Source organism: Herpailurus yagouaroundi, unplaced genomic scaffold (genome assembly GCF_014898765.1).
Source record: "Herpailurus yagouaroundi ecotype Mexico unplaced genomic scaffold, PumYag 403, whole genome shotgun sequence".
Classification (NCBI taxonomy): domain Eukaryota; kingdom Metazoa; phylum Chordata; class Mammalia; order Carnivora; family Felidae; genus Herpailurus; species Herpailurus yagouaroundi.
In genome coordinates, this window is record NW_024412620.1 from 1570166 (window position 1) to 1595396 (window position 25231).

At 37.4% G+C, this 25231-nt stretch overlaps 1 protein-coding gene across 3 annotated transcripts in view; it reads left to right on the plus strand.

The window, feature by feature from the left end:
• Positions 1-7447, plus strand: part of F13B (coagulation factor XIII B chain) — a 29029-nt gene extending 21582 nt beyond the window's left edge. For all 3 annotated transcript variants that reach the window (XM_040463509.1, XM_040463510.1, XM_040463511.1), the window contains 2 exons: positions 3408-3621; positions 7088-7447. In XM_040463509.1, coding sequence (XP_040319443.1) covers positions 3408-3621; positions 7088-7121 — 248 coding nt within the window. In that variant the 3' untranslated portion in view covers positions 7122-7447. The remainder of the gene's footprint in view (positions 1-3407; positions 3622-7087) is intronic.
• The last annotated feature ends 17784 nt before the right edge of the window (positions 7448-25231 follow it).

Sequence of the window (25231 nt, forward strand, 5' to 3'; positions counted from 1 at the left end):
TTCTTATTTTAGTTCTGTCAATTTTTGCTTTTGTGTTTTCACGCTGTTCTTCTAGGTACACACAAATTGAAGCATATTAAATCTTGGTGTATTGGCCCCGCCAAACTTTAAGAGAGTCTTCCTTTGTCTATGCCATGCTTTGTTCTTTCTTGTTTTGCCTGAAGTCTACTTAAGCTGTCCCAGCGCACTTTTGACAAGTATTTACAAGGCATACATTTTTATCATCCTTCAACTTTCAATTTTTTGGTTTCTTACTTTCAATATGTATGTCTTATAAGCAATATATAGTTAATTTTAAAAGCATACTTTTTCAGTCTGACAATCTTTCTCTTTATAGTATTTAGTCTATTTATATATTAATATAAGTACTGATATATTGGGGTTTATAGCTACCATCTTACTGTACTAGATATATATCCTATGTTCTGTATTCTTTACTCTCTTTTTTTTTCTTTTTTCTTTCTTTTTTTTTTTTTTTTTTTTGCTTTCTTTTGGGTAAATCAATTCTTTTCATATCATTTTACTCTCTACTAGCTTGTTGGTTATAATTTCCTCTTGGCTTCCTTTAAGTGTTATCATAGATATTACATAATTCAACCTGGACTTATTACAATTGCATACAAATTAGTACTCTTACCACTTCTCCAGGACCCAGAACACCTTGACTTGATTTACCCTTCCCACTTTTTGTACTACCGTGTCACCCATTTCATTCTCCTTACAGTTTAAGTCTCAATGATACTGTGAATATTATGTTGTTCAGAAATACTCTTTAAGATTTGTTTATGTTTTTTCAGTGATTTGTTTCTCATCTTCTCCTGCTTCTCTCTGTTTCTGATTGGGATCATTTTCCATACACCTGAAAAATATTATTTTTTTATTATTTTCTCAGTTTTTGTTTGTCTGCAAATTTCTTTATTTCCCTTCACTTTTGAAGAGTTATTTTTGCCAAAGATAGAAGTCTAGTTTGGTCCTCATTTTTCTTTTAGTGCTGTAAAAGATGTCTTTTTATCCTTTTTTGCCTTTTGTAGTTTTTGTTTGTTAATGTTATTCATAATTGTACTTCTTTGAAACTAAGTTTCTTTTTGTCCTCTGCTGGTCCTGAGATTCTTTTCCCCTTTATCTTCAGTGGGTTATTTATGCTGGGCCTGATGTGGGTTTCTTTGAGCATTTCATTCTTCAAGTTGGTAGCACTTCTTGAATCTGTGGCTTGATATTTTTCATAGGTTTTGGAGGTATCTTTTATCTTTTTTTTTTGTTTCCATTTGGCTATTTTCTACCGATATATCTTCCAATTCATTAACCCTTTCTTTAGATGTGTCCAGTCTGCTTTAAATTCATCTACTAAGCTCTCAATATCTTTGCATTTCTAAAATGTCCACTTTATGCTTTTGTGTGTGGGTAGATTTGAGTTCTCTGATGTAAGTCTTTACCGTAACTTCCATTTCTTCACCATGTTAATCCCACTTATTTCAAGTTCTTGTCTCTGAAAATTCCATTATCTGGATCATCTGTAGGCCTATTTCTATTTCTAGCCTAATTTCTTGCTATTTTTATTAACAGTTGATTGAATATCAAATATTATTCATGGAAGTTTCTAGAAGCTTGAAGCAACAGTGCCATCTTGTTCCAGAGAATACTCATCTCATCTTCTGGATAATAGTGTAGGGGAAATTGGTCTCAATCTAATTAGAAGTGAAGTTTTTTCCAGGCTTATTTTCAATCCTTTGTTTGCCTCTACTCATAGAATGTAACCCTGCAAGGTTCTTTGCTAAAAATTTTGGTGTTCATACTAAGGTTCCTCCTTCTTGACTGGCTATCATATTACTGGAAGACTACCAACAGTTTAATATAGCTTTCCATACACTTTCTGCTTGGCCCTTTATGCTCTCACTTCACACAAGTCAAGAATAGGCAAATGCTTCAAGGGAAAAACCCATGCCAAGTATCACGTTCATTCTCTGCACCTCCCATTACTCTGGGTCTTGACCCTTTAAGTCCTGGCTGTCATGGCTAACCTAAACTTCCATTTTTTCTATCCTCAACAACACTAGATTCCCAAAAGATCTGCTAGCTCTATGTTTGTTGTTGATCATTCTCGACACAGTCTCTCAGCTCATGCTGAGAATCACTAAATCTCCAAGAGGAAAATGCCCCTAGAATGTTGGATTCTTCCAAATGAGCTTTTACCAGAATCTTAGCACCTTGAGTACTGACTGGCTTGGGAATTCTCTAATTCCTTGAAATTCTTGCTTCATGTCTGCTTTCAGATTTTCCACGTTTTAGTATAAGTGCTGGTCTGATATAGGCTATTCTGTCATAGTTGAGAACAGAAGGTCCATGAATTAATTTTTAACTTGTTTTAATTAAAATTTCATATTTTGTAGAACAACATTTTAAATTATAGTGCCATTTGACCTCATTTTCAAAGCTATTTTTCAGTGACTACAAAGACTCTCTTAGAGTCTTTCTGATTATCTTTATTCATTTTTATTCTGTCTATAGAACTTCTAGCATAACAGCAGATACATAGGGATTCAACAAATATTGAAATCTTGAATAAAGAAGTTTGTTAATGTACTATATGATTCATATGCTCTATTAACAATTCTGGACCTTTAACCTATCTCAGAATCTACTGTTTAGTGCTAGGTCATTCAAGAGGCAAATAAGGACACAAATAACTTCATTTTCTAAAATAACTTGACATTTTTTAAATATCAATATTTTTATTAAGGAAAAAAATCAAAGAAATTTATCAGGTCTCCTAATAACTTTTTTAAGTTTTTGTTTTGTTTTGTTTTAATGCATTAGTGGAAGGACACAATAATATTTTCAATGCTTAGAATTTAAAGCACCTTAATCCAATATTGATATTCCTTAATAACTGGAAATTTAAAAGAGAGAAAACTGTCAACCACTCTGGATGCCATCAGGTGATAGAGTTTGAGTCATTGTTGAGAATCCAGCTTCTTTCTACATTTCAATAATATCTTATCTATCCAACAATCAAACAAATACTTTGTCTCGTGGGGATTTTATTTGAGCTTTCTGAGGAAAAAAAAATAAGAAAAGGAAGCTTACTTGAATAATTGTTAGTAACACTCAATGCTCTTTATTAAAAAACACCTTTATTTATTTGCTATCTTTGAAAATCTTAATGACATAAAGCTAAGTGACTGGCAGGATATACACTTTTTTCTTTGCCAAATCCAGGACCACAGAGATAAATGGCAGACTGTTTTCTGTGAGCTTTGAACATATTTTCCAACTCAAATATTAATTCTAACTAACTTAGTTGCCACTCAAATGCCTGGGAATTTTAAGGTCATCATGAGTAGGAAGCCACAATGCTTCCTGTTAGTGCCAAGATGTGTCAAGATTATTTTCTTCTTTTTATTTTTCAGAGCCTTGTACGTTATCTTTTGTTGAAATGGAAAATAATAATTTACTCCTGAAATGGAGTTTTGACAACAGACCATATATTTTCCATGGCGAGTATATTGAATTTCTTTGTAGGAGAGATACATATATAGATGAGTCCTCTATTATAGGATCTGAACTCAGAGTGCAATGTGACAGAGGGCAGTTAAAGTATCCAAAATGTGTTCCAAAAGAAAGGTAAGAAGAAACTTGTGCCTACAATTAATGATTTTCTTCATGTTGTTATCCAAGAGATTTTTTTTTTATAAATTTCAGAAATATTAGGTTCTATGACACTCCTACTTTATGGTCATTATAAAGGAAAAAATAATTTTATTTTTTTAAGCCAGGCAAACTCCTAGAAATATTAATTAATTTAAAAAACTTTCTGAGTTGTCTGAAGTCAAAGTGTTGTTTGTATTTCATATTTGTGACACTTCGCAACTTGGCAAATCAATTTATATGGGCAATATTTAAATGTGGAAAATTTAACCTATATGTTGAGATGGAAAATCACATTTTCTCCCACCTCTCAGTATAGATCCAAGTATGAGTAATAAAGATGGGGGAAATAAGGGGCGCCTGGGTGATTCAGTTGGTTAAGCATCCAGTTCTTGATTTCTGCACTGACAGTATGAAGCCTGCTTGGGATTCTCTCTCTCTTTCTTTCTCTCTCTCTCTTTCTCTGCCCTTCCCCACTCACATGCCCTCTCTCTCTCTCTCAAAATAAATAAACTTAAAAAAATATGAGAAACAAAACTGTACAAATCTTTCTACTGATAGAAGAGCATATTAATAACAATGACTAAAATTATGTTATTTTCAGGAACACATTTCTGTGTAAGAGCTTGGAAACACTAAAGTGTTTCCTCATAGGACAACTTAAAAATATATATTTTATACCTTTTTGTTTGTTTTTTTCCTCATTCTTTTCTGGTTTTTATTTGAGTATAGTTGACACACATATAGTTGTAAAATTCTGTGTTTCGGGGATACAACATAACGATTCAGCAACTCTATTGTTATGCTATGCTCACCACAAGTATAGCTACAATCTGTTACCATGAAATGCTATTATAATACCATTGACTATATAACCTATGCTGTACCTTTTATTACCATAACTTACTTAAACTGGAAGCCTGTATCTCTCGCTCACTCCCCTTCTCCCATTTTGTCCATCCCTCCATCCCCTTCCTCTCTAGTGACCGTTTGTTCTCTGTATTTATAGACCTCTTTCTGCTTTTTGTTTGTTTTTTTGTTTTTTAGATTCCACATATAAGTGAAATTATAAGGTATTTGTCTTTCCCTGTCTGACTTATTTAAAGACCCTGAATAGCCAAAGCAATCTTGATAAAGAAGAACAAAAATAGAGGTATCGCAATTCTAGATTTCAAAATAAACTACAAAGCTATAGTAATCAAAATAGTATTGTACTGGCACAAAAATAGACATACATAAATGGAACAATATAGAGAGCCATACTTACATTGTCAATTAATCTATGACAACGGGGGCAAGGATATACAGTGGGGAAAAGAAGTCTTTCAATAAATGGTGCTAGGAAAACTGGAGAGCTACCTGCAAAATAATGAAACTAGGCCACTTTCTTACATACACAACTCAAAATGAGTGAAAGACCTACATGTGAGACCTGAAACCATAAAGCTCCTAAAAGAAAGAATAGGTAGTAATCTTGTCTTTGGCCTTAACAACATTTTTCTAGGTATGTTTCCTGAGGCAAGAAAAATAAAAGCAAAAATAAACTATCGGGACTACATCAAAATGAAAACCTTCTGTATAGCAAAAGAAACCATCAACAAAACAAAAAGGCAACCCACTGAAAGGGAGAAAATATTTGCAAATGATATATCAGACAATGGGTTAATATCCAAAATATATGAAGAATTTATACAACTCAACACACACACACACACAAAATCCCCCAAATATTCCAATTAAAAAATGGACAGAGGGGCGCCTGGGTGGCGCAGTCGGTTAAGCGTCCGACTTCAGCCAGGTCACGATCTCGCGGTCCGGGAGTTCGAGCCCCGCGTCGGGCTCTGGGCTGATGGCTCGGAGCCTGGAACCTGTTTCCGATTCTGTGTCTCCCTCTCTCTCTGCCCCTCCCCCGTTCATGCTCTGTCTCTCTCTGTCCCAAAAATAAAATAAATAAACGTTGAAAAAAAAAAAAATGGACAGAGGACATTTTTCCAAAGAAGACATACGGATGGCCAACAGACACATGGAAAGACAAAAGACACTCAACATCACACATCATCAGGGAAAATGCAAATCAAAACTATGAGATATCATCTTCCACTTGTCAGAGTGACTAAAAACAAAAAAGACAAGAAATAACAAGTGTTGCCAAGGATGTGGAGAAAAAGGAACCCTAGGGTCCTGTTGGTGGAAACGTAAATTGATGCAGCAACTATAGAAAACAATGTGGAGGTTCCTGAAAAAATTTAAAAATCAAAATACAATATGATCCAATAATTCCACTTCTGGGTATTTACCCAAAGAAAACAAAAACACTAATTCAAAAAGATATAGGCAACCCTTTATTGAAGCATTATTTACAATAGTCAATATAGGAAAGCAGTCCAAGTGTCCACTGATAAATGAATGGGTAAAGAAGATGTGGAATATTATATATATAATAGAGTATTACTCAGCCATAAAAAAACAATAAGATCTTGCCATTTGTGACAACATAAGTAGACCTAGAGAGTATTATGCTAAATGAAATAAGTCAGACAGAGAAAAACAATAACCATATTTTATACTTCTTGATGAATGAAAAATAATTCTGCTTTTAGAAAAATATGTTACAATAATACAATGAAATGATGTAAATGTAAACAATTTTATAGGATCAGGATTTTGACCTTTTAGATGATGCAGTACAAAATGGAAATTATACTTTATGTTCAATTAAGAATATTATAAAAATAACTTATGGCAAAGTGTATGTGTTACTGTCCTAGTCATTGTAAACAATGAACTATATGAACGACATTAGGACAACTTTTTAGATACTTTGAACACTCTATTAAAAAAACATTGGGGCGCCTGGGTGGCGCAGTCGGTTAAGCGTCCGACTTCAGCCAGGTCACGATCTCGCGGTCTGTGAGTTCGAGCCCCGCGTCAGGCTCTGGGCTGATGGCTCAGAGCCTGGAGCCTGTTTCCGATTCTGTGTCTCCCTCTCTCTCTGCCCCTCCCCCGTTCATGCTCTGTCTCTCTCTGTCCCAAAAATAAATAAACGTTGAAAAAAAATTTAAAACAAAACAAAACAAAACATTCATAAGACACACATGGGTGGAAAACTTTAAAAATAATTTTTAACTATGGTAAAATCAGCGGAGAAAAATTTTATATGTATTTAAGTGTTTTGGATTTCTCATTTCCAAGAGAAAAAGAGGTAAATAACTTAGAAAAAATGTTCAAAATATGGTATTATTGTATCAAATGACATTGAGTTTTTAAAAAGGAATTAATTGCTGGTATGATTTACCAAGTTGGGCAACTTGCTTTCAACAATAGTTAGTTAAAACAGTGACTAATTATATGAAATGTCGAAGGGCTAAGAATGTAATAAATACTTGACCAGAAATGGTGCTTATTTCAAAAATCTCTCTCCTTTTCTGTCTTTCTCATCAAGGATGCTGTCTTATCAAGAACGCTTAAGGACATAAAAATGCACGGTAGAGAGAAGAATAGTATATCAACACATCATAAAATCTTTTGTAAAACATGATTTTTAGAAGAAAATACAAATCTCTAAGTTTTTACTTGCTTGAGGATTTGAATCTAAATTGTCTATGTTGAACATTTTTTTTATTTATAAATAAGCCAGAACATGTTGTTTCCTTTCTAGTTTGAATGATTTGACATGTAACTTAAACTTTATTGAATATTTTCCATCTATTAAAAAGATTGATCTACATGCAAAAATGTTTTTGATACCTAATATCCATTCATTGTGCTATAGTGTTGCCTTCAATATATGTGAAAAAATTCACATTTGTCTTTATCATATTCATTAATAGTAGGGTTTTCTGTTACTTTTAATTCAATCTTTATGTCAATATTAAGGAACCAAACACACTAGAGATAAGAAACTATACATCACATTAGAGGATTTACTTTCTTAAATATAGAAGAGACTACCCTTCAGATTTCCTAAATGTAAAGAATTTTAACAATTAACTATAATATTAGCTACAAGATTAATAATCAAATTGTGAGGTGGTGAACTATCCACATCTTAAAATGTTGCCCAAGGAACATGGCTTAAAAAAGAATAACCCTCTCCATTTTTTTAATATAATTATTGTCAAGTTGGCTAACATATAGTGTATATGGTTTTGGGGGTAGATTCCGGTGATTCATCACTTACATACAATATCCAGTGCTCATCCCAACAAGAACCTTTCCATTTTTATATTTTATACTTTCAATTAATATTTTTAGGTTACGTAATTGTTGGAAGCATGCAGATTATGAAATCAAAAATCAGTCCTGCAAGCAACAAAGTCTGATAGTGTAGTATTACCAACATCTTTTGAAGTGTTCAAATAGCCACATTGTCACCTTTCTGTTTGAAGGACAGTTATACTTCCAATGGTTATTACAGTTCATTCAGAAGCACATGTAATCACACTACCCCTGTCAGGACTGGTTGTTGTTATGAGAACAGCACATTTTCTTATCTAGAAGATATTCGGTTCATCGAACTCAAGACCTTCTCAATATGATGACATTCTTTAAACCCTCAAGTTACAATTTCCTACTGGTGTGCTAAGGGATACCTTCTTCTAGTGAAGCCACAATGGACCCAACTCTGTGGATTAAATAAGACTTTGTTCAGTGTTGAACATGTATATTTCAGAACTGTCCTTGAGTCCATAATCATGATTTTAATATTCTGCAGTTGTTTTCCACAGTGGATCCCATAAAATTGAAATCTGATTGAAATTAAATATCAACAGCAAAGTGTTAATCATTTCAATTAATGCATCAATCAATCCATTAATCAACAATATTGAGCACCTGTTATATCCTAGAAAATAGAAGATTTGCTCAAGGCGGGTAACTCTCTTGGGAACATGTATTCAGTATTGCCATATCTTCTGATTTTTTAATGGTGAGATCTCCTCTGATTTTGATATGTGGAGGGGGATCTAAAAATATTTTGTGAGCAATGTGGCTCATAAGCTGCCAATTTGTCAACTCCAAATGCTAAATAAATGAACATGTGAAAAGTACAACACTGGAAGCATGTATAAAATAAAGTGGTGGCATGGAGGAGGTGGTAATTAACTTTTTGATGGGTGTATAAAGCTTCCTGGGAAAAGCCCAAGGTCTGCAAGGCTAGAGAAGACATCCCAAGTAGAGGAAATGGCACAAAGTCAAGTATCAAGCACATACCATATGCTAGGCATCATGCTGAGCCCTGGAGATAAAACAGTGAATATGATACATTGTTTCTACTGATATGGAGCATTGTGCTTTGATGGGAAAGGAAGGTATTAACCAAATCCTTACATGATGACATGTGCCAAGAAAGACATGTCCGTGAACACAAGGAGATGCAGCCTAGTCCCAGATGCTCAAGAAAGGCTTCTTTGAGGAAGTGATACATCAGCTGAGACTTGAAGGGAGAAAAGAAATATTTTGGGTAAGGGATGATCATGCAGAAAACACGTGCAGAGAATACGATGTTTCCAAGAAGATAGTAAATATCCAGTATGGATTGAGTGGAAGGAGTGAAGGAGAGAGGGGAACAAGGTAAACTTGGAGAAACTGGAGTCCCATGATGAAGGTCTTTGTAGGCCAAATCAAAGATTTTGGAAGTCACTGATTGAAATGAGATGTTTCTAGTAATTGCTAAAAAGACACCACTGACTGCCATAAGGAGAGAATGGTCTGAAGGAGGGAAAATGTAGGCATAAGGACAGCCACTTTTAGGGAAAGAATGCCATCATCCATGCAAATTATAATAGTAATTTACTGGAGGTTGTTGGGGAAGGTCATCAAAAAGATGAGGCAACCAGTTGACCTGTGAGCTGTGCCCCAGCTCCTAATCCCTTCCTCTGTCCTTGGAATATGGTTCCATTTGCCTTTCCTGCTCCCAGAGGCTACTCCAACGGCATAGACTTGAGAGAGTCTTGTGGTATTAAGAACACCTGCATGGCACACATGACTGAACCTAGTTAAGGCCTCTATATAAACTTTAAGATCTGATGAGCAGGTGCAGAGATCTAGCCCTCTTCCTGCTGCCCAAGGCAAACTTCATATGTAAGTTCACTTTGCTTACTAAAACTGCCACCTACCAATCTGGAGTGGGCTGCCTCTTTTTTCAAACTCTGCCCACCCTCTGAGTACGGGGGCCAATTTCAGATTATATGTGGGAGGCACCCAGGAGGGTTGCAAATCAACAGAGGCAGCAGCATGGATGGTACAAGCTAGACTGGAGCAAGAGATGCTTACGATGTGAAGTCACTATGATGGTGACTGATTAGATGCGGGTGGGGGTGAAGCAGAGAAAAGGTTCAGGAGGACACCTTGGTTTCTGGCTTAAGTGGATGCTAGCCATCTAAGTGTGATCAGAGGAAATCAGAGCAAAAAGCAGTGCAAGGTAGTGGGGATTAGCATGAAAAGTTTAGTGTCAAAAACGTAATTTCTGAGGTATTTGTTGGGTAGCCAAGAAGAAATATGAAGGAAACAGTTGATTCTTACAGTCAATGCTGTAGTGAATGACCCAGATTCAGAAACAAAAGACTTATTCTCTCAGCTGCTGGAAGTTCTCAATTACCAGCTTCCTAAGTCAGTTGCTTCAGCTGAAGAAAATCCTTCCTCCCAAGGTCATAACTCCTTCCAAGGGTGACCTGCCATTGACCAATGACTGGTCAACAGGCATTCTTAAGAAAAGACCCTTCATTCCAACTCAGGACACTTTGAAAGGGACATTCCAGCTTCAGATCTACCCCTAGAGTTGGCAGATATCACTGCTTCCTTCCTTTTCCTTCCATGGGTATGGATCCTAAGAGTATTCCCTAAAAATGCCCTTGGCTGTTAATTTCCATCTCCTAGCCTGGAAACCCAATCGGTGAGAATTATATAAGCCTGATTATCAGAACAGAGCTCTGGGCATAATTTCCAGTTGTCAGTTAGCAGATGTCTGTTAAAACTAAGTTAATAGATGGGTTTTTCAGGGTTAGGTTAGAAGTCAGCCTAGTTTAAGGCTTTGAGGATACCTAAAGCTTAGTGACTTCCTATAGGAAAAGGTATAATGAAGGAAACTGATAAGGAATGGCTGGACTGTTCCAATGAAAACCAGAAGAGTTGAGGACCGAAAATAGTGTTTGGATATTATTGGTTACCTTGAAAGAAACAGTACCATTAAGTGTGAAATGGAGATAGGAACAGGCTGAGGGATAAATCTAAGGTACAAAAAACAGAGATGTGACTGTAGTGAGCTGGGCAGTAAGTGTGACAGTGAAGGGGAGAGAGGTAGGTTGGCCTGGAGGGGGAGGGAGGGATAAAGAAGGGTTTGTTGTTTTAATGGAATGGAAGAAACCAGAGCATGTTTTCATTAAATGGGAATGGGTCAGTAAAGAAGGACAGGTTGGAAAATACTGAGAAAATATTGCATAACAAATTGCAGAGGAATCTTGCAAAAGTGAGAAGAGATGGGACCCAAGACACAAGTGGAGGGTGGCTCTTGGCTGGGAGGTGATTCATGTCACATAATTTCTGTCTCCTCTGTGAAGGAAGGGAAGTCACTGCTGGGCATGTGGAAGGGATATGTGGGCAGAGAAGTTGAAGGATGGAGGAGACCAGAGAAACTTGGAACAAATCAGAGGGTGAGGGGATAAGCAAGCACAATCCAACAAGGTGATCTGGCAAGCTGTAACCGTTTCAATGAATGATCACTTCAATGCGATGTGATGTGTGATGTGCTGAGAATAATGTTACCATAATGACCAGTTTGCTTTTTAGAGAGCTTCGTGTTACAAGATTATCTTTAGCATAATGAATATGAAAGCAAACAGTGTTTACATGATTTGCCACCCCTGCAATATAGGACAGATGAGTCAACGATCAAAGAGTCCCTAACAAGGTGATTGCCCTAGGGTAGCCCACAGTTTAAAAGGGCACTGCCTGGTTGTGCAGAGAGAAACTGATTTTTCAAAGGGAGAAGTTCATAGAAATCTCTGTTTCTTCATAATGAGAGATCGAAACCCTAGAGAACATCACACATTAAAACTGAATTCAAGGGGCGCCTGGGTGGCGCAGTCCGTTAAGCGTCCGACTTCAGCCAGGTCACGATCTCGCGGTCCGTGAGTTGGAGCCCCGCGTCACGCTCTGGGCTGATGGCTCAGAGCCTGGAGCGTGTTTCCGATTCTGTGTCTCCCTCTCTCTCTGCCCCTCCCCCGTTCATGCTCTGTCTCTCTCTGTCCCAAAAAAAATAAATAAACGTTGAAAAAAAAATTAAAAAAAAAATAAATAAAACTGAATTCAAGGGAGGGGCTCCTGGGCGGCTCAGTTGGTGAAGCGTCTAACTCTTGATTTTGGCTCAGGTCGTGAACTCACGGTTTGTGAGCCCACATCAGGCTCTGCATGGACAGTGTGGAACCTCTTTGGGATTCTCTCTCTCTCCCTCTCTCTCTGCCCCTCTCATGCTCTCTCCTTCTCTCTCTCTCTCAAAATAAATAAACTTAAATAAATGAATTCAGGGAAACTCAGCATGATTTCTTTGGAGGAAAAATGGAGACCATGAGAAATGTAAAAAGTCTAACCGAAACTGAAAAATGGTTTGCCTAATATACTTCTCAAACGTAAACTGATGACTAATCCTTAGACAATATGCAAGGTTTCAACCAACAAGAATTTTAATTTGTTTTTATATACTTGATTTTTATTTTCTCATGAACTGTTTTACTCTTTAGATGCACACCACGTTGTGTTTTATATACTTTAGTCTTTAAATGCACCTTATAAGGCCCGCAGAAGGGAACCCGTGGTAGGGCAGTAGTACAGTGGGAGACCTCCCGTCATGATTTGGTCCTCCTTCCTGTTACTCCTGGAGGCCAGGAGCCCTGCAAGCATTGAGAACCAGGCACCCCGCAGACCCCCCTGTGCTATGCCACAGCTGTGACAGCCTATTCAGAACTTACCCATCTCAGGTTCCTTAGTGCAGGAGCGCACCCGTGTTTGGTGATATGGGTGCTCATTGGAGGACCCAGTAGCACTCCCCAGAGGCCCAACACTGATGTGACCAGTCTCCTGTCTTTTTTCCTTCCACCTCCAACACGAAGCATTCAAAAAAAAAAAAAAAAGGAAAAAGGAGAAAATAAAGACTTGTTTTTTCTATATGCCATTTATTGTAAGAAAACTTCAAATCATTTCTTAAAGAGTTTATTTATTTATTTTGAGAGAGAGAGAGAGAGAGAGAGAGAGAGAGAGAATCCCAAGCAGACCCTACACTGTCAGCACAGAGTCGGACACCGGGGCTCATACTCACAAACCGTGAGATCGTGACCTGAACCAAAGTCAAGAGTCCGGTGCTCAACCAGCTGAGCCACTCATGCGCCCCCTAAGACTTTCATTTTTGCTTGGTATATGATAGACCTATCCCCATATCAACACACATGGATTGATCTCATTTGTTATAAGATCTAAATAGTATTTCAAGAGCTGGAGGTAACATAATTTATTTAATTAATCTCTGATTAACGGACTTGTCAGTTGTTTTTATCTTCCCACTTCCTTTCTACCTTCCTTCTGTTGTTTTCTTCCTTAATTCCTTCCTTCATAGGTTACAGGTGGAAATCAAATAATATAATTTAAAGCAGAAGTGAAATAGAATTCTAAATATATTTAAAAGAACAAATATAAATGCCAAGAAAGATCTTAACATGAAATAAAATCAGGTGATGGAGGAGAAGGAGGGAAGAAGTGGAAAGGAAAAGGTTGTAAGCTAATTTTATTGTTTCTCACGATAGAGACCAATAGACATTGTCTGAAGCTTGTGGGAGTAACTAGAAGCAGGAAGTATGTCAGACAGGCAGTAAGAAGACAAGGAAGTAAATTTTTTAGCTTAAAATACTTCAAGTGAACAAAATATAAGTAACGAATATAGAACACTCTAACAAGCAGTCAATAAAGTATATCTTATAAATTCATGTTAATTTTGTACCTAAATAACAGTGAATATGAAGCAGTCATGAATACTGGTCATATACATTAGTCCATAAAAAATTCTAATTAAATTCCAAATAGACTGGGGCGCCTGGGTGGCGCAGTCGGTTAAGCGTCCGACTTCAGCCAGGTCACGATCTCGCGGTCTGGGAGTTCGAGCCCCGCGTCAGGCTCTGGGCTGATGGCTCAGAGCCTGGAGCCTGTTTCCGATTCTGTGTCTCCCTCTCTCTCTGCCCCTTCCCCGTTCATGCTCTGTCTCTCTCTGTCCCAAAAATAAATAAACGTTGAAAAAAAAAATTCCAAATAGACTAATATAAGCAAAATTCTCTGGTTATATGCAATACATTTACAACTGAAGCAAAATAAAAGGGCCCGTTCTCCTAAGGATGTACAAACTTTCTATGCGACAGGGTTGGGTTTAAATGGAAATATGAACTAAAACTGCCGAATTTCTAGAAAACATGAAAACGTTACCTATCAGACTTTATGGGCTATAGATAAAACAGTGCTCAGAGAAAATATCAGCTTAAATATATATATCAATTAATGTTTTTAAAAATGGACTAAACAGCCAAATCTAAAAGTTGGAGGAAGAACAATAAATAAAATTTAAAAAAGAAGAAATTAACACAAGTAAATACAAACCTTAATAAAATAGGAAACATACAGACAATAAGTAAATAAAAATTGACCTTTTGAAAAAAGTAGCCAAAGAGAAAAACGAATAGAGAGATAATAAAGCACAAATATAAATAACAAGAAATGACATGGAGTAAATAATGCCTCAACTCACTGCAAATCAACTTCTTACCCCATTATTCAGTTTATTCTAATCTGGAAAATTCAGGGAACATATGTACATCTCAGCCTTAATTTTTTTTTAATTGACTCATAGCAGACATACAATGTTACATTAGTTTCAGCTATACAACACAGTGATTGGAAAAATCTATACATTATGCTATGCCCGCCACAAATACAGCTCCCATCTGTCACCATAACAATGCTATTACAACACCATTGACTATATTACCTATGCTATACCTTTTATCCCCATGATTTATTCATTCCATGACTGGAAGCCTATACCTCCCACTCCCCTCCACCCATTTTGCCCATCTCCCCACCATCCTCCCCTCTGGCAACTGTTTGTTCTTTGTATTTGAACGTCTGTTTCTGCCTTTTGTTTCTTTGTTTTTTAGATTCCACATGTAAATGAAATCATATGGTGTTTGCCTTTCTCTGTCTGACTTATTTCACTTAACATAATACAATCTAGACCCTAAAACTATATAAGACACATATACATATACCACATCTTGTTTATCCATTCATCGATCAATGGATGCTTGGGTTCCTTCCATATTCCTTATCTTGGGTATTGAAAATGATACTGCAATAAACATAAGGATGTAAATATCTTTTCCAATTAGGTTTCCTGTTTGGACAAATATCCAGAATTGGAACTACTGGATCATATGGTATTCCTATTTTTAATTTTGGGGGTAAACTCCATATTGTTTTCTACAGTGGCACCATTATGTATGATGTTAGCTATGGGTTTTTCATATATAGCCCTTATTATTTTGAGATAGATTCCTCTAAGTCCACTTTGTTGAGAGTTTTTATCATAAACAGATGTAGAATTGTATCAAATGCTTAGTCTTTATCTATTGAGATAAACATATGATTTTTATCCTTTGTGTTGTTGATACAGTATATCAGGTTGATTTGCCAATATTTAATCATCCTTACATCCCCAGAATAAATCCCACCTGATTGTGCTGAATGATTTGTTGATGTATTGTTCAAAGTGATTTACTAATATTTTGGTGAGGATTTTGCATCTATGTTTATCAGGGATATTGACCTGTAATTTTCTCCTTTTTTAGTGTCCTTGACTTTGGTATCAGGGTAATGCTGGCCTCATAAAATGTAGTTGGAAGCTTTTTTCCTCTTCTGTTTTGGAATACTCTGAGGAGAATAGGTATTAACTCTTTTGTAGAATTTGAGTATGAATCTATCTGGTCCTGGGCTTTTGTTTGTTGGGAGCTTTTTGATTACTGATTCAATTGTGTTACTAATAATTGATTTTTTATTTCTTCTGATTCACTTTGGAAGATTGTATGTTTCTGGGAATTTATCCATTTCTTCGAGGTTATCCAATGTGCTGGTATATAATTCCCCGTAATAGTCTCTTAAAATCCTTTGTGGTGTCAGTTGTTACTTTTCTTCTTTTGTTTCTGATTTTATTTATTTTTTTCCTCTTTTTTTTTTCTTGATGTGTATGGCTAAGGCTTATCAATTTTGTTTATCTTTTCAAAGAACTGGCTCCCTGGTTTCATTGATCTATCTCTTCTTTCTTTCTTTCTTTCTTTCTTTCTTTCTTTCTTGTTCTCTTTCTTTCTTTCTTCCTCTTTCTTTCTTTCTTTCTTTCTTCCTCTTTCTTTCTTTTTCTTTCTTCCTCTTTCTTTCTTCCTTTCTTTTTCTTTCTTCTTTCTTCCTCTTTCTTCCTTCCTCTTTCTTTCTTTCTTCCTCTTTCTTTCTTTCTTCCTCTTTTTTCTTCTTCTTTCTTTCTTTCTTTCTTTCTTTCTTTCTTTCTTTCTTTCCTATTTCATTTGTTTCTACTTTTATCTTTATTATTTCCTTCCTTCTGCTAACCTTGGGCTTTGTTTGTTTTTCTTTTACTAGTTCCTTTAGGTGTAAGTTTAAATTGTTTATTAGATTTTTCTTGTTTCTTGAGGTAAGTCTATATCACTAAAGATTTCCCTTTCAGAACTGCTTTTGTTGCACCCCAAAGATTTTAGACTGTTGTGTGTTCATTTTCATTGGTCTCTGTGTATTTTTTTTTATTTCCTCTTTGATTTCTTCATTGACTTATTGGCTGTTTAGTAGCATGGTGTTTAGCTTCCATGTGTTTGTATTTTTTTCCAGCTTTTTCCTTGCGATTCATTTCTTGTTCTACACCATTGTGGTGAGAAAAGATACAGGATATGATTTTCATCCTCTTAAGTTTATTGAGACTTGTTTTGTTGCTTAACATCTGATCTGTCTTTGAGACGGCTCCATGTGCACTTGAAAAGACTGTATATTGTGTTTTTAGATGGATGTTCTGTATATGTGTTAAGTCCCTCTGGTCTAATGTGCTGTTCAAAGACACAGTTTCCTGATTGATTTTCTGCCTGGATTATCTATCCATTGATGTAGTGGGGTGTTGAAGTCCCAGACTACAGCCATATTGTCAATTTCTCCCTTTATTTCTGTTAATATTTGCCTTATGTATTTAGATGCTGTAATGTTGGATGTATAGATATTTATAATTGTTATATCCTTTTGTGGATTGACCCCTTTATCATTATGTAATGCTTTTCTTTGTCTCTTATTATAACCTTTGTTTTAAAGTCTCTTGTCTAATATAAGTATTGCTACCATGGCTTTTTTTTCCCTTCTATTTGCCTAGTGTATCTTTTTCTATCCTTTCACTTTTACTCTGTGTGTTTTTAGGTCTGAAGTGAGTCTCTCACAGCAGCACAGAGATGGCTCTTGTTTACCTGTTGCATCACCCTATGTCTTTGATTGGAATATTCAGAGCATTTACATTTAAAGTAATTATTGATAGGTATTGGGGCACCTGGGTGGCTCAGTTGGTTGAGTGTCTGACTTCAGCTCAAGTCATGACCTCACAGCTCTTGAGTTCAAGCCCTGCATCCAGCTCTGTGCTGACAACTCAGAGCTTAGAGCCTGCTTCAGATTCTGTGTCTCCCTCTCTCTGCCCCTCTACTGGTCATGCTATGTCTCTCTCAAAAATAAATAAACATCAATAAAGTAAATATTGATAGGTATGTACTTATTTTCATTTTCTTAACTATTTTCTGGTTGCCTTTGTAGTTCTCTGTTCTTTTCTTCTTCTCCTTCCACTTCCCCTTGCCCCTTCCACTCCTCCTCCTCCTCCTCCTCCTCCTCCTTCTCCTCCTCTTCTTCCTCTTCCTCCCCCTCTTCCTTCCCCCCTTCTGTTTGTTTGTTTGTTTGTTTCTTTCTTTCTTTCTTTCTTTCTTTCTTTCTTTCCTTCTTTCTTTTTTTCTTTCTTTTTTCTCTTTTTCCTCATGAGTGATGACTTTCTGTGTTGTTATCTTTGACTTTATTTGTCTTTATATTTTGTGTATCTATTAGAGGTTTGGGGTTTGTGTTGGCCATGAGGGTCAAATATATGATCCTAGGTATGTAACAGTCTGTTACATACTTATATACTGTTAAGTTGATAGTTTAGTTTGAACTCATTCTAAAAGAACTTCTTTTTTACTCTCTCCTCCATGTTTTATATAAGTGTAGTTATATTTTATATAATTTTAAAGTAATTTTCTTACCTCTGATTATGGCCTTTACGTTTGCACTTAAGGAAGTCCTTTTAACATTTCTGGTAGAAAAAGTTTAGTGGCGATTAAATCCTTTCACTTTGGTTTCTCTGGGAAGCTCTGTTTCTCCTTCAATTCTGAGTGATAGCCTTGCTGGGTATCATATTCTTGGTTGTAATTTTTCCCTTTCACCTCTTTGACTATATCATGCCTCTCCTTTCTGACCTACAAAGGTTTTCTGGTAAAAAATCGTCTGATATCTTATGGGGGTGATTTTTTGCTTCTATTTCTCTGTTTTCAAAATTATCTTTTTATTGTTAACCTGTGACATTTTAATTATTATGTGTTGTGGTGTGGACCTCCTTGGGTTCATCTTGTTTTGAATTATCTGTGCCCCCTAAACCTGGATGTCTGTTTCCTTCCCCAGGTTAGGAAAGTTTTCAGCTAGTATTTCTTCAAATGAATTTTCTGCCTCCCTTACTCTCCTTCTTCTCTTTCTGGGACTCCTGCAACACAAATGTTTGTTCACTTGATGTTGTCCAAGAGATCCTTTAACATAACCCCATTTTCTGAAATTCTTTTCTTTTTGTTATTCAGATTGAGTGCTTTCTATTACCCTGTCTTCTAGATTGTTGATACGTTCTTCTGCATTTGCTCCTCTACTATTGATTCTCTCCAGTGTGTTTTTCATTTCAATTGTTGCATTTTTCAATTCTGATTAATTCTTTTTTACCTCTCTGCTGAAGGCCTCACTAAGATCTTGCAGTCTTTTCTCCAGGCTGGTGAGCATCTTTACAATCATTATTTTAAAATCCTTGTCAGGCATACTGCTTATCTCTGTTTTGCTTAGTTCTTTTTCCAGGTTTTTGTCTTGTTCTTTTGTTGGGAGCATATTCCTCTATTTCTCCATTTTACCTGACTTTCTGTTTTTGAATCTATGAATTAGATGGAACAGCTACTTCTCCTAAACTTGAAGGAATGGTCTTGTGTATGGTACTCCCCCATGCAGACTGTGTGTTTGGTGACTTTGCTGGTTGGTTGGAGCTGTGTCTGGTGTGGGCTGGGGATTCTGGGGCACTCTGTGCTGAGACTTCCTTGGTGCGATGGCCTGAGCTGAAGTGTATGTGGGCCTGGGTGGTCCTGGGGCTCTTTGAGCACAGGGAACCCTGGTAGGACATAAAGCTGAAGTGGGCATGGGCCAGGGTGGTCCTTGGATTCTCAGCACAGAGAGTACCCTTGTAGGATAGCTGAAGCTGAACTGGGTACAAACTGGGGTATTCTGGGGCTCACCATGCATAGGGCACCCTGGCAAAGTGGCTAGAGCCGAGGCAGGGCATGGGCCAGGGAATCTGGGGCAATCCACATGAAAGGCATCCAATGGGATACCTGGAGTTGAGTTGGGTCATGGGATAGGCAATCCTGAGGTGCCCCATGCTGGGGGCATCCTGGCTATAGCTAAAGTGGGCATGGGCTGAGGTATTCCTGGGGCTTTCTACTCAGAGGGCACATGCAGAGGACAGCTGAAACTGAAGTGCATGCAAGCTGGGGTGACAAGGGTACTCAGTACAGGGATCATCCTGGAAGGGCAGTTGAAGCCAAAGCAGGGTACAGGTTGGGGTTCCAAGGTGCTCCAAACAGGATGCAACCAAGGCAAGCACAGGCTGGGGTGTTCCTGGGTGGTCTGTGCAAGGAGTACCTTGGCAGGGTGGCTAGAGCCAAAGCGGGCATGAGCCAGGAGGTACAGCAGTGCTCGGCACTGAGGGGTGCCTTTGCAAGCCATCTGGACCCAAAGTGATGTGGGCCTGGAGTGTTCTGGGATGCTTTGTATCTGTGTCATTTTGGTGTGATGGCTAGAGCTGTAGTGAGCTCTGACCGGGGGGTGTCCCGATGTGTGCCTTGCGGGGCTGCTTTGGTAGGATGGCTAGGGCCAGTGTAGGCTAAGAGCCAGGGGCTCACTGAGACAGTAGGTTTGCTGTGGTGCTTGGATCTTACCTCAACCATGATGGCAAGGTGGACAGGGAACACAGACTGTAGCACTGGGCAGCTCCTCCTGTACAGAGAGAGTTCCAGTAGCTCCCCTGCCATTTGGTGGATTTCTAGGGCTAGTTCCCTTACGTTCTACTTGCTATTTGAAACCAAGGATTTTTTTCCTATGTACCAGAGTGTCTGGGCCTGGGGTGCATCCCCCCAGTTCTCCTTCAGGAGGAATTGCTCTCTCAGTAGGTAGTGATTTCGTGTGGAGAAGATGCGTTCAGGCTCTTCCAACATCAGATCAGACCAGAACTCCAAACTTTGTTTTATTAACATAATTTTACCGTTATTATGAGTAGTACCTTTTCTTTTCACACATTCAGAGCTCTATCCTAGTCAAAGAATGTAATAAGTTTCTAATCACTATTTAAACCGTTCAACTACATACATCTTTAAGTGTACCTGTTTATGTTGCCAGCGACATTATTTTAGTTCAAAATTGTGGAAGTCCCTACTCTATCATATTCTTAGTTTTCAATGTACACAAACACACAAAAAGAAAGCAAAGAGGCTGGAATGTTAAGACCTGGTAATGAGACTGTCATGTGACATGCCCAGTAATTTTGTCAAGGGTGCAAAGCCTTAATCCAAACGAGAGTGGAGGGTATTAGGCAGACAAAAATAAAATAGAATGGGATTATTTAGCAGTGGTAAAACATAATGATCATGAATTTTGAGAGATACCCATCTGCCTATTTAGTTTTCTCCACAACGCTTGGCTGCTTAAGTACTGGGATAGAGAAGACTGATGGATAAGTTTCTTCATTATGGAAATTTGTTAGACTAGTCCTTCAAAAGAAGAGAGAGGCAAGAGATTTGAGGTTGGTTGCAAAAGAGTTTGGGCATAATAAGACTTTTAAAGGGAGGTATGAAGAAAGGAAGTAAATACTGGAGGGCATTTTAAGATAGGGGGAAAACGGGGCAGCTGAGTGGCTCAGTCAGGTAAGTGTTCGACTTCGGCTCAGGTCATAATCTCATGGTTCATGAGTTTGAGCCCTGCTTCAGGCTCTGTGCTGACAGCTCAGAGCCTGGAGCCTGCTTTGGATTCTGTGTCTCCCCCTCTCTTTGTCCCTGCCCCCCACTCGCACTTGGTCTGTCTCTCTCTCTCTCTCTCACTCACTCAAAAATAAACATTAAAAAATATTGTTTATTGGGGCGCCTGGGTGGCGCAGTCGGTTAAGCGTCCGACTTCAGCCAGGTCACGATCTCGCGGTCCGTGAGTCCGAGCCCCGCGTCAGGCTCTGGGCAGATGGCTCAGAGCCTGGAGCCTGTTTCCGATTCTGTGTCTCCCTCTCTCTCTGCCCCTCCCCCGTTCATGCTCTGTCTCTCTCTGTCCCAAAAATAAATAAACGTTGAAAAAAAAATATTGTTTATAATAAAAAATTTTTTTAAAGATGGGGGAAGTATTAGTTCATTAAGTTTAGAAATGTCAAGAAGGCTTTTCAGGTTAGAAGAGTTTTGCTCACTCCCAGAGGGAAGTCTAGTTAAGAAAACTACTTAGACTTAATTTAGTTGTATAGCACTTCTTTGTTCTTTGACATTATTTTTCAAGTAGAATGCACTTCAAGTGAGAAGAACCTACAGTTAGTAATAGAATAGGGGGGTTTGGAGACACCTGAGACGAGCTTCTGATTTGCAAGAGTAGCTCATGTTTTCTTTCTCAAACCAGGTGACTGAAGGTCGGTTATGAGGAAAAAACCCTGAGAAGGAAGAGAATATACCTAAGAATTCATGTCAGATGCACACCTATTTCTTCTTTTTTTTAATGTTTATTTTTGAAGGAGAGAGAGAGTGTGTGAGCAGGGGAGGGGCAGAGAGAAAGGGAGGCACAGAATCCGAAGCAGGCTCCAGGCTCTGAGCTGTCAGCACAGAGCCCGATGTGGGGCTCGAACCCACAACAGTGAGATCATGACCTGAGGTGAAGTCAGGCGCCCAGTTGACTGAGCCACCCAGGCTCCCAGATACACACCTATTTCTGATAGTGTAGGTCTCCTGGCAATGACTTTTCCTAGTTAATTATTTTCATTTTCTTTTGTTCTAAAAATGTGCCAATTTTGCTTTTCTTCTTGAAGGAATTTTTCACTAGACATAATATTTTGAGTTCAGAATGTTTGATTTTAGTACTGAAAAACTGTTTTCCATTATCTTCCAGCCTCCATATCTGCCAAAAAGAAACAGCCTTCATTGAAATTATTTTTCCCCTATATGTAATGCATCATTAGTTAATGGTTGTTTTCAAGAGTCTCTCATTATGGTTAGTTTTTGGTAGTTTGTATGTAATATATTTTCTTTTTATTTTTCTTGCACTGACTTTATTAATTTTTTAGATCCCATACAGTTATACCAGTCATCTAATTTGAGGAACTGATGATCTGGCTTCTTCAAATATTTCTTCTTACATATTCCTTCTTTCTCCATTCCTTATTAGCCTCCATTTACACATTTCATTTTTCTATTGTCCAACCAACCGTTCCCACACTCAGTTTATAATTATTTTTCTTTTTTCTTTAGATTGGATTATTTCCATTATTTCCATTATGTCCATCTATTTTTAGGCTCACTCTCTTTTGTCAATTCCATCTATTTTAAGTCTCCTGCATGAAGTTTTTCTTCAGATGTTGAATTATAAGTTCTAGAATTTCTTTCTCTTTTATAGTTTCTATTTTTCCACTAATGTGTTATGTTTTTACTCATCAAGAGCATATTTTTTTTATTATTTCCTTTAGAATAGCTATAATTCTGGTTTAAAATACTTCTCTATTCCAATATCTGGATCATCTTATAGTCAATATCAGTTACCTGTCTTTTCCCTTGAGAATGGGTTTAGCTCACATTCTTCTAGTTATTTGTATATCACATAATTTACTCATCTGACAACTGTCTATAAAGGAATGCTTTCTGGAATTGCCAGTCTTATACTCTTTTTGTATTTTTTTTTAATTTCTTCACATCTTGGAGGAGAGGAGTAAGCTAAGAATAGCACATCTTATCAAGTACTATACTGCCACTCAAGCAACTTCCTTAGAATTATGTGCCACAAAATAGTTTGAAAAAGAAATTCTCAGGGGCGCCTGGGTGGCGCAGTCGGTTGAGCGTCCGACTTCAGCCAGGTCACGATCTCGCGGTCCGGGAGTTCGAGTCCCGCGTCAGGCTCTGGGCTGATGGCTCGGAGCCTGGAGCCTGTTTCCGATTCTGTGTCTCCCTCTCTCTCTGCCCCTCCCCCATTCATGCTCTGTCTCTCTCTGTCCCAAAAATAAATAAAAACGTAGAAAAAAAAATTAAAAAAAAGAAAGAAAAGAAAAAGAAATTCTCAGAAACTGAGAAAGAATATCTAAGTTTAAAATACTGCTATGTATTGTGCTCTAAATAAAATATTTTTATAAAGATTTTTATTTTTATTCTTGCGAGAGACAACACAAGCAGGGAAGAGGCCGAGAGAGAGGGCGGGGTGGGGGGACAGAAGATCCAAAGCGGGTTCTTCACTAACAGCAGCAAGCCCAATGCAGGGCTCAAACCCATGAATCAATCACAAGATCATGACCAGAGCCAAAGTTGGAATCTCAACCAACTGAGCCACCCACGTGCCCCCAAGTAAAATATTGTGTATGTATTTTATCATTCTAAACATTTTAAGTTAGCAGTTTCCTTTTAAGATTTCCTCCTCAAACTGGAAGAGGAAAAATAAAACTTCTGCCTGCCTTTCTCCTATCCAAGAGGTCAGCTGTTTTAATAGATAACCACTGTGGGTTACAAGTTTTTACTTTTTTATTCAACCCCATCAGTCTTTTAGTATAAATTCACTATAGGGGTGCCTGGTTGACTTCATTGGTTGGGCATCTGACTTTGTCTCCGGTCATGATCTTGAGGTTGGTGAGTTCCAGCCCCAGGTTGGTCTCTGTGCTGACAGCTCAGAACCTGGAGCCTGCTTCCAGTTCTGTGTCTCCCTCTTTCTCTGCCCCTTTACTACTTGCACTCTGTTTTTCTCTCTCTCAAAAATAAATAAACATTAAAAAACATAAATAAATAAATAAATAAATAAATAAATTCATTATAAATTCTGATATGGTCTTAATTTTTTATTTTTTAATTACCAATGTTTGTCCTGATTTTGAAATGTTGGCCACAGTTTTTAGAACACTTTATTGAGATATAATTCACACATCATACAATTCACCCATTTAAAATGTATATTCAATGTTTTGTTGTATAATCACAGAGTTGTACACTCATCACCACAATCAATTTTAGAACATTGTCACTGTTAACTATCAGCCCCTGCCTCCCTACTCCAGCCCTAAGCAACCATCGATCTACCTTCTGTCCCCTCTACACCTGTCTATTCTGGACATACCCTACAAATGGAATCATATAATATGTCGTCTTTGTGACTGGCTTTTCTCACTTAACATAAAGATTCTGAGGTTCATCCATGCTGTAGCATTTGATAGCACTTTATTCCTTTGTTATAACCAAATAATAGTATGTAAGATGCATGTTTTGTGTATAGTGACAAGCATCTGGGTTGTTTCTATTTGGGGGCTATTATGAATAATTCTGCTAAGGCATTCATGTTACAGTGCTTGTGTGATATATGTTTGTCTTTCTTTTGGGATATATCTAGGAGTAGACTACTGAGTCTATGATAACTCTATTTCAACCTTTCAAAGAACTTCCAAATTATTTTCCAAATTGGGCGTAACACTTTACATTCCCATCAGTAGTGTATATGTGTTCTAATTTGTCCACATTCTTAACAATAGTTGTTACCACCTGACTGATTATAGCCATCCTAGTGGGTGGGAAGTACTATCTCATGGAGATTTTGATTTAGTTACTTAATGATTGATGGTGTTAGGTATCTTTTCATGTGTTTTTTGGCCATTCGTACATCTTTTTTGGAGAAATGTCTGTTTAGATCTTTTGCTCATTTTAAAATCAGGTTGTCTTTCTATTTTCACTCGTAAGAGTTCTTCAATTCTGGATACGAGTCCCTTATCAGATACATAATTTGCAGCTATTTTTTCTGATTATATCTGCATGCTTTCATTTTCTTATTAGCATTGTTTAAAGAATGAGGGTTTTTAGTCTTGATAAAGTCCAATTTCTCTATTTCTTGATTGTTTGTTTTGATGTCTTATCTAAAAATCTATTGCTATATCTCTAGTCATGAAGATTTTAAGAAATTGTTGTCACCATTTTCATAGATACTTACAAAA